This window comes from Falco rusticolus, chromosome 1 (assembly GCF_015220075.1).
Source record: "Falco rusticolus isolate bFalRus1 chromosome 1, bFalRus1.pri, whole genome shotgun sequence".
NCBI classification, from domain to species: domain Eukaryota; kingdom Metazoa; phylum Chordata; class Aves; order Falconiformes; family Falconidae; genus Falco; species Falco rusticolus.
The window spans coordinates 32,595,562-32,605,986 of record NC_051187.1 but is presented as its reverse complement, the minus strand read 5'-3'; the positions used below and the strand labels follow the sequence as shown (position 1 = coordinate 32,605,986).

The 10,425-nt window shown below is 49.6% G+C and overlaps 1 protein-coding gene across 1 annotated transcript; it reads right to left on the bottom strand.

The window, feature by feature from the left end:
- Window positions 1–372: 372 nt before the first annotated feature.
- Window positions 373–6,310, bottom strand: FICD (FIC domain protein adenylyltransferase). The gene is given in 4 exon segments (XM_037375653.1): window positions 373–2,917; window positions 2,920–3,099; window positions 4,035–4,376; window positions 5,375–6,310. Coding segments are annotated over 4 exon segments (1,668 nt in total). The 5' UTR covers window positions 5,628–6,310; the 3' UTR covers window positions 373–2,024.
- Window positions 6,311–10,425: the final 4,115 nt, after the last annotated feature.

The window sequence follows — 10,425 nt, the reverse complement described above, 5'->3', positions numbered from 1 at the left end:
AGCTGTGAACAGTGTTAACAGTGGCAGTTGTAGTGATACAGCAAGGGACTGTTACCTCAAAACCAGCTTAGAAACATTCTAATAACACTTCAATATGCTTTGATTTGTGGGGCAGGAATGCTAAGGCTGGCCTTGCCCTCATCACAGGCAGGCACGTACACAACACTAGTGATGAATTAAGTTTCCTTTGGCTGCTGGGGTTGGACTTGCTGCTTCAGAGCCCTCTGTAACACCCCATGCTGCAGTTACACACAGCTGAGGGAGCCAGGATGTGTGCTGTGTAATTTGCTACTCCACAAACTGAGCTGTGACCACTTCTTAGTTCATTGCAGCAGAAAAGTGTTTTGAGAACAGCCTATTGCAAACAAAGACTTTAATAGTAAAATAGTTTATTAAACTATTACTAAAATAACATTTTTTCCCTCCAGAGCTCTAAAGTGCAGATTTTATTTATACTCACCTTGCGCTACAAAAATAAGCACACCGTAAGGATAGAACAACGTTCCTCATTTATTGTTTGCTTTCCCTGTCAGCAATAATTGGTACATAAGCAGAGCATAATGCTGTGGTATATAGATACCTCCCAGTCTTGTCCTACTGTCTGCCTGCATAAAATGTGTCCTAACTGCCTCGCAGGTAAGGGGAGATAGAAGAGAAGAAACTTAATGCTGGTTTGGGACAGCCTTAACAGCTTATTCTGTTTTACAGAGGGTTTAACAGCACTCTAAACTGGATTGAATCAAAGTTACCTGGACTTACAGGAGTTGGGATCAATTAATGCTGTTACACAGCTGGCAGGCAGGGGTAGAAGGAACTGTTCTTCTGTGTTAGGCTGCAGCTGGTTTTACCTTAAAAGCAAAGATAAAGTATGCTGCTTTGAATTGCACAGCAGCTTCCAGGTACTGTGCTAACTGCCACTGCAGCACAAGGAGGCCTCGTGTGATTCTTGACGCATTTACCACAGTAGTAATGCAACCTGGTAACTAATTGTGAAAAGCTGTCTTGTGTAGATTGAAGAAATCAAGTTTTTGGCAGACTTGCTAGACAGATTCTTACCAAATTGGCACAAGTGATAAAGTTTGTCTCGCTGTTATACATAAAACCTTCTCTGCCCACAGCTTAGCAGAAGCAAGCCCTTTTCCAACACTTGAGCTGAAATGTGTAAGGACAGTTGTAGTTCCCCAGGGATCCTGCGTGCTGGGGTGGGATCTGAGGTAAGGCCTCAGGAGCACTAGGTAGACCTTCCAGCCGAAGCATAGCAAAAGCACCTCACTGTTCAGTGACGTAAGAGAGTATTTCTTCTCCTCTTCCAGTCACACGATCTATAATCTTAAACTAAGTACTTCCCTCTTGTTGTACAAAACTCACCCTAGGAAAGGCAACTGAGAGTGAACTTGCAAAGTGCTACTGAAAACAGAAATGGGAGCGGAGAGATGCCTTTGCTGAACTGGAGTTTAGCCTCCTTCCTGATCAGTATTGTCAAACTTGTATGACTGACAGGAAAGAGTCTGATTAACATAACTGGGGGAGTGCTGTTACTGCAAGGGGTGTGTTTTGGGGTTGGTTTTTGGTGGGGTTTTTTTAATCAACAGGGAAGAGGTAATACAAAAGCCACAACTTGGTTAAGACTTTGTCTTGCCTAGCAGCTCCTTGACAAGTTGCAGTTGACAAGACTGCAGTTGACTGACTAGGTGAAGGGTTGTGATTGAAGCAGCTTTTCAAAGCTAACCTTAAGGAGAAATTAAATTCTATTTCAGCTTGTTGAGCCCCTCTTGACATGTCTCCCCCTCTCCTTCCAGTAGCACAAGCAAGTTATTGTGCACAGTCAATATCAACAGTTCACATTTCAGCTTGGCATAATGTATATAAATAAATTATATTAATTTAATCAAATGTAAGACACTTTAAATAAATGAAATGCTAAAGAGTGACACCTCCTGTCAAGTTATTTCCCAGCAGGAATACTGAGTGGCTTGGCATTCTGTTCTCCCACGCGTTCCTTGGTTCCTGAACGTGCACAACCCTCAAGTCTTGACGGGGATAGTTTGTTTGCATCCGGCAGTGCTTCCATCTGCTTCAGGTAAGCCCACAGAGTATTCTGTGGTGGCGATGAGCAACATGTCCAGAGTTGTCTCAGTACACTTAGCGATAAAGCGTATGAAAGGCCTCACGTCGCCCTCGTTGGCCACTTCTAAGACGTGATAATACTCAGCCCGTTGCTCCTTGCGGATCGTGATGGGTGGGTAGCCTGCCTGCATGAGTATGAGGTTCATTAACAGGCGTGAAGTCCTTCCATTGCCATCTACAAATGGATGGATGTAAACCAACTTGTAGTGGGCTAACGCAGCAAATTCCACAGGGTGCAAGCTCATGGCATCTTCCGAGTTAATCCACTGTACAAACTCCTGCATCTGTTTCTCCACATCTTGGGGATGTGGAGGTATGTGATGTCCTACAAACACCTGGGTAGTCCTGAACCGCCCTGCCTCCACCGGGTCGGCGTAGCCCAGCACTCTCCGGTGTATTTCCAAGATGTCACTGATGGTTACGGAGCCTATCCGTGATACCAGTGTGGTATTGACATATTTCAAAGCTGCGTGCATGCCAATCACCTCGTTCTGCTCCACTAAGCTTTTTCCAGGAACAGCGTATCTGGTCTCGATGATGTGTCTTATTTCTGACAGCGTCAGAGTGTTCCCTTCAATAGCAACCGTGTGGTAGATGTGGTGATAATAGGACTCCTCCATCACTCTGCGCAAGGCAGAATTGCCTTTGGGGATCGCCATCACTTTTTTAACCTTGCTGTCAATAATGCTAAAATACCTCTGATCTATCTCCTCAACTAAAGGTAGCGTCCGGTCCCGATTGATCAAAGCCTTCTCGTTGCAAGGGGAAATGGTTAGTGCTTTGGAATACAATAGTCTGCCTGAAGAATGTCTTTTTCCTCTTCAGAAAAGATACCAAATTCATTCAGGGCATCCACATAATCAGGGTCCATTTTGAGGGCATACACAAAGAGTTTGTGGGCTTTCTCCCGCTTTCCTTGGCGCTTCATCTCGAGGGCTTGATTCAGAGCTGCTTTGGCTTCTAACTTCACTTCTGAAATGCAACAATAAGAGTTAGATAACAGGGTAGTGAGTTTTACTGAAAACCGCTGGGGACTGTCACTGTTCACCGATACAAAAATTAAATAAAGCCAGTCTCTAAGAACCGTAACTGAGAACTTGTGCTCCAGGCTTTGCCAGGCTACAGGCGCAGAGGTCACGTTTACAGGCTGAGTACGCGGCAGCAGAGCTGTTCCAGAAAGCGTGGTGAGGCAGCGTGTGTGAGCAGCACGGCTCAAGCTGGCCACAGGCACGTAGCCATCGCAGCAGAACTTGCTTGGGCCACCAGGCCGCTTTGTGTGGGGGGACACAGAGTCTTATACACATTCTCATCGGCAATAATGCCAGTTCTCTTGCTCGAAGCACGGCCCACAGCTGCTAACGGCACTTCTGGGTTTTTTACTGGGATGTCAAACTCTTCCAGCAATAAACAACTTCATGCAAACAAGATACAGTGCTGGAATTGTAATGATTCCTCTGAATGTTTTCCAAATTAATGTCCTGGCCGATAAAGGCAAGAACCGCAGCCTGTCATTGCTAGAAAGGCTGTTCTATGACAGCTGAGATTTCAGGATTAATACCATTTATCCCAGCTTACTGTATGTTAAAACACCACTCCATATTCCAGTTCCCTTAACAAAACTTACTAATGCCAAAAGCATGAGGAAAACACTTCTGAGGGACAAAGCAACGCTGAGAAAATGCCAGCACATCAGCACATCGCCCTTCTGCAGGGCAATGGAATGCAGTCGGGCTGCTGCCGGTGATGGCACATCTGACCTCTGGGTCATTTACAGCTGATGTTAATTTGCAGTTGGGCAGTGAGAGTTCATTACCATTGTGGGGTACAGGAGATCACCAGGCAGGGGGTGTGGGTTGTTATCATACAGCAGCTGGGCTGTTCCCCTGTGCCCACCCAGGGAGACTTACCTGGGGAGGCTTTGCCTTTCAGCACCAGCAGCTCCAGCCCACTGGAGGTCACGCTCAGTTCAGTTGTTTGTCCTGTGTATCTGGTGACCCCCAAGGAGCCTGTGCCCAATTTACTTTTCAGGAAGGAGAGTCCTTTGAGCACTGCATGGCACTGGTCTTCCACAGCAGCCAGTGGGAGCAGCAGCAGCAGGAGGGAGCCCAGAAGGAGCCCGAGCACGGCTGCCCACCTGATGCGGACCCACAGCGTTATCCATTTCAACTCGGGATCTGTCGCCATAGACACAAGATTCATCCTGCCTCCAGTGCAGACAGGAGGAACATCTCCTTTCCCACTGCTCCTACCTGGAAACAAAAACAGCAACAGCTTTAGCCAAGTCCTCCATGTCATGGGGCAGGTGAGGTGCTGGAGATGTGGCACCTGAATGGACTTCAGCATCCCTGCTCTGGGTTTCTGTCACAGCTGTTAGGGGTTATCCCAAGCACCCACCTTTCCCTGCCACCCCTAAGCACACGAGGGCAGGGTGCACGCGGCATTCAGCATAATGCAAGTCCTCATGGCATCTGCTATACATTAATGCAGCAGCAGGAGGGGACACTGGTGCCCGTGAGCAGCGTGGGCACTGGGCTCCACAGGGATGAAGGAGCTCTGTCCTGTACGCATATGGCACAGCTCCTGCATGTCCTCCCGGTGTGGAAACCACTCCCCAGACCCTCAGGTCCTGGAGCGTGTCCAGAGGAGGGCAACAACGCTGGGGAAGGGGCTGGAGCACAAGGCTGATGGGGGGCAGCTGAGGGCACTGGGGGGGGCACAGCCTGGAGAAGAGGCTCGGGGCAGGGGGTGCTGATCACTCTGAACTCCTGAAAGGAGGCTGTAGGGAGGTGGGGGTCGGGCTCTTCTCCCAGCTGACAGGAGGAAACAGCCTCAAGCTGCACCAGGAGAGGTTTCCGTTGGATATTCGGAAAAATTTCTCCACCCAAAGGCTGGTCAAGCACTGGCACGGGCTGCCCAGGGGAGTGGCGAAGTCACCGTCCTGGGAGTGTTTGAAAACCACACGGATGCGGCGCGCAGGGACGTGGTTGAGCGGTGGCCTTGGCAGTGCAGGGTTCGCGCCCAGGCTCCACCATCCTGGAGATCTTTCCCAGCCTGAACGATTTTGGGGATCCACGTTCCCCCGCCCCCGGCTCCCCTCCAGCCGCTGCTCCTCCTCCGTCCCCCCAGCTCCCCCTCCCGCAGGCTGGACCCCCGGCCCCCCCAACCCGCCGGGGTCCCCCCGGCCGCACCAGCACCCGCCGCGGCCCGGGCTTCCCCCATGTCCCCCCGTCCCAGGGTCCCCCATCACCTTTGCCGCCCTCCCGCAGCCGCCAGCGGCCGGCTACAGTTGCCCCGCCCATCCGGACCCCGCCCTCCGCGCCCTGCCATTGGCTGAACCGCCGCTCTTCTTCTTTTCCATTGGCGCTTACAGCGGACGCTCCGCTCGTGGGCCTCCCTACTTCTGCCCTCGGCTTCCTGTGGCGTCTTCCGAGTAGCGCCACGCCCCCGACGCGGGAGACGCTCGTGGAGGGGGAGAAGTGGTGAGCGCTCACGCCAATCATACGGCCGACAGCCAATAAGAGGGCAAAACGGAGACGGGGCGGGCTCCCAGCTTTTAAATAGCAAGCACTAGGGGGGGGGGGGGCTGCCTCCTTGTTGCTAAGCGACGGCTGCGGCCTGGGCGGGAGCGGGCCCCGGCGCTCCCCTCAGCCCCGGGGCAGGTGTCCGGGGGCGCCCAGGCCTGCTTGAGGCTGCAGGGCCGGCCGATGGCAGCTGCCTGGCTGGTGCGGCCCCCTCAGTGCCTGGCCAGGAGCTTCCACCAGCGGGGCTCTGTTGGGGCCAGGTGGTGTGGGGAGTGCAGGAAGTCATTCTCAGTGCTCACAGCTTGTGTATTTGCACGGTAAAAACCATATAATCTGTTTGATAGAAGTGTTCTTGTTGCATATCTCTGGCCTTTCTGAAAAAATGACCTTTATTTTTTGCCTTCAGACAGCAGAGTGTGTCAGTAAGCTCTGTACCTTGGTGCTGTGCAGCAGAGCTGTGCCTCTCTGCTGGAGACCAGGAATGGGGAAGCATTTGCCAGAAGCTGAAAGAAAAGAGAGTGTTTTAGGGAACTGCAGGTAACTTTCAGATTTTAGTATTAGCAAGATGATAAGATGGTTTTCTATCACATGCTTATACAGCAAATCATCACTGGCAGGGAAAAATAAAAAATAACCTGGCTTGTCAGACGTAAATTGTGGCAGTTTAAACTGTTTTTCTTCTTTATAGCTGACAATAGTGAAAAAGCAGTTACAGTAAATCCAGCTGTTGTGTTGTGAGGGTTTGGAGCTCTCCCGCACAACTCTCCCAGAGGAATGCTAAGGAAGATGGGCCTGGATTGCTTGTCAGCAGACAGCGCGCACCGTGCTTCCCTGCAGCACAGCCTCCAACAGCCTTCTTCAGCTGCGGTGGCTTTTCTTGCTGTGGGGTGTTACAGAGGGAGGCTTTACCAGCATCTGTCCTTTCTGCTTTTGCTTGCTGTTAAAGCGCTGCCTGAAGTGGAGGAGTAAAGAATGCATTTAAAACTTGCTCGTGAATCCAGGTTGGGTTTGTTGGCTATAACTTAAGAAGGAAAAGGAGCGGGTTTAAATTACTGTGGTAGAATTAATATTTGTAAACATGAAGTTGAAGAAAGCAAGTACTGCGTTTGGGAAGAGAAATTCAGGCCCAAAATATGCCCTAACGCCTGCCCATGTGTCTGCCTCTGCACAGGCTGTCCGTTGTGACACCTCAGAGAGGAGCCAGCTCTGAGATTCCTCCTGATGTTCTGAGCACAAATGCAATATTCTGTCCTCCTCAGATGCTGTCCCTCGCATCCTTGAATTTCCCTCGCTCCTGTTGGGAATGCACCAAGGGTCCCTTTCCCCAATGGGGATTTGAAACTAAACCTTTCAGAGGAACTGCTGGTTGAGTGGTCTCTCTGCATGGTGGACTTCCAACAATGAGCGCAAAGTGCCTTTGTGCCCGAGTGATGAAGGAACACACTGCCAGTACTTAAGTAAGAGCATAGCATGGGGCACGCTGTTGCATAGTATGGATGCTGTCTGTGCACAGTGTCCTGATCCAGTTTTTAGCTTTATGCTGTTCCTACATCGTTGTGCTTCCTCTGCAAATCATGTTGTCTTGCATGGAGGTTTCCATGTTTCCAGAGACAGTCTTCCTTTTCTTGCTTGTTTTCAATGGGAAAGGCAGTAACCACTCTTTCAGTGCTGGGATTCTCTCGGGTGTTCATTGATTTTACCAGGACTGACAAAAGCAGCTTGATGAACTCTGTTCGACCAGTGTCCCTAAAAAGAGACTGACAGAACCTCAGCTCTGAGACCATTCAGCAGCACATGGAGCCCAAGGCAATCCCTGCAGCACAGAAATACTGTGTCCTCCAGCCATTTGGAGCCTGCCAGAGCCTGTTAATTATGAAAGATAAGTTTGGGGGATAATTAGCACTTGAAGGATGAGCAAATCTATCTGCCCTCCAAGAGGAAGCTTTGACAGAAATGTGTATTTTCCTCGGTGCCAGTGATATGGCACCCAAACCTAATTACGGAATAATTAGAGAATGATGATGTATTTTCCTTTTAAAAACGGTAAGAAGCATATTTAGAATCTGTTCACCAATTAAATGTGATCCAGCAGAGGAGAACACTGATAGCCAGGAATGTCTGGCATCTCATCCCAGCTTTGACGCCTCTCAGTAGCCTTGGAGCAGTACTTCTTTGTGACTGCTGTGCTAGAAGCCAACAGAGCCACACTGTCCCTTGGAGATGCTGGCAGTACTGCTGACGCTTGGCATTTCCACAGCTTTTCCTCAGCGTGGATCCAGGCCAGCTCAAGGGTTGCCATTGCTGGTCTATCATACATCATAATTATTCATGATTTTGTCAGGGGTAGTGAAGGAAGTTCCCAGTGCAGATGGTAGGAAGGAGCTGGGCTGTGAAATGCTGGAGCCCTAGCCCTGAGTTGGCCTGCTGAGGCTCCCTGGCAGCTCTTGGCATGGCCGGACACAGATGTGTCTGGAGCCATGGTTGCGCCAAAGGGCTCTGTATAGACCCTTAATTTCCAGAAGGAATTTACATTTGAAAGAGCGCTGTCGCTTATGGCGTTGCAGGGGGAGGCTGGAGGCATTACAATTGTGTCATGGGGGAAGACTTGTAAGAGGCTGGTTCTTATTAGTTAGTATTTGAGGCTGAATCCGGTGAATGTGGAAGCGGACAGGTCCCCACAGCCGGTAGATGGCACTGACTCATTTCGCCGCTCTGTAGAAACCTCCCAGTGTGCTGCAGTCTTTCTCCTGGACCTTTATACCTTCTGCCTTTAGAGGCAGTGATCAGACATACTTGAAGGTTGAGTAAGGCTTTGGCTTCCTTTTGGAACTGTTTGTACTGGGATAAAAATCGCCTTTCTGTGTGCTAAGGAGGTTTTTGGGATCTATTGCTGATGAGGTGTAACGGTGGCTGGTGGCACAGACCTTGCGTTTCTCTGAAGCTTGCACAGTGCTGTGTCTGATGGTGGCTGTTAGGCTGATCCTTGTGGTAATCTTACTTGATATAAATTTAGAAGATGTGATAAGGCAAAAGTGTTGGTGGTTTCTTTCTGGCTTTCCTGGGCTGCATGTTAAGGGTAAAAAACCCCACCAAATCTTTGCAGAAGGGAGAGCTTGTCTGCCCTTGCTCCAGTCCAGCTGTGCTGCAGAGCATTTGGAGGTGCAGTGCTTCAGGCACAGCATCCCCACAACCCTTGCCATGCTGGGGGTGCTGGTGGTCTTTTTTTGTGTCGTCCCACCCCTGTCCCTGCCTGAGTTTCATCTCTTTTATTTCCTGCGTTCTTGAGCGGTATCACTGGGGCTTGCTGGCAACTGGCTGCCCTTGAGTTGTTGAGTTAAACGGAGGCAATGAGGAGGTGGTGATCTGCTTGAGGAACATCTCTTGGGAAAGGCTCCTTGTCTGTATGAGGGTCTTGTTGTCAGGAGAAGCTATTGGGTGCAGAGACAGGATTGAATGTTGAAGTGTGGGATTTTAATCAATGAACAGATGGGCAAGTAAGAGATCGAATGCCTGGTGGTAAAGCTGTCACCCAGGTCAAAGCAAGGTTGTTGTGAAAAACGGTTTTGACATTTTTGGCTGTACTGTTTGCAAGGCAAATGGAAACCACGTCACGGATCCAAGTGCAAGACCAAAGGGATTTTTAATTAAAGAGAAAATAGAAGGGTAAGCAAAAAGCAAAGGCTAGATTGCACTGTGGTGATTAGTTCTAGCTGCAAACCAAAGACACTGAGTGAGGGGGTTCAAGGCTAAGTGAGCGATTTAAAGCTCTTAGTGCAAACATTGAGAAGCACAAACAGAAGACTGAATAGATAGCTGAAAACAAAGCTCTGAGAGGGTGCAGGAACAGAGGGCTTTGTTGGCTCTCAACAAATAATGAGGAATATGCTTCTCAGACAGATTGGTTTGCGGCACTGGGAATAAATGGACAAAAGGAGAACTCACAAAGCAGTGCTGCAGCTGAGTGCGACGTTAATTCAGCTAAGCCAGGACTGAGCTGTTCTAACATCAGACCAGTAAGCTTGTTTCAACCAGCAGGTCCCAAGCAAAGCCACTCTGCAATGTCTGGGTATAATGAGGAATGCAATTTAGAGGGAAGAAGGGAATAAGGAGTCCCATCTGTGTGGAAGAAAAGCTCTTTCATTATTGTACTTGTGATCAGCACAGTTTCCCAATCAGGCGTGCATTGCTACTGGTTTGAAGGTCTGGAAGGCAGTGGGGCACAGAAATAGCTGTCCAAAGGGAGTGGGAAATGCTGCTGGGCTGGTCCTGTCCCTGGGCAGGGACAGAGGTGGAAATGGCAGCACTTGGAACACCTCCCTCTTCTAGTATTTGTGAAAAGTTTTCAGCCATGGTGCTGGGAGCTATGAAGAATGGGGAGCAAATGTGAAAAATCTTGGAAAAATCCCAATATATTTTGTGGGAGAAAACATTGTTTCTTGTGGCAGTTCCTGTTCTTGCTGGCTGTCCTGCCTTGGAGTAAGAAACGTCAGCTTTATGGAAGCTGCAGTCATCTGTGTTCCCAAGGTTGAAAAGGATGTTTCTTGGGGAACTCAAGGATCTGTTTCTAACTCCAAGCCTCGCTAGGGACTTCTTGGCCACTTAGTTGCAGTCCCCAAACTCTGTGGGAGCCCTGCCTCAGGGGGGACCTGGGAGAGGGGTAAGGCAAGTGGCTGCACACACATCTCCAGCCTGTCCTTGAAGCTGAGGTGGAAACGCTGACTATAATAAGAGTAATTTTGGACTAACTGCCACATATACTTGACTAATGTGACTCCAC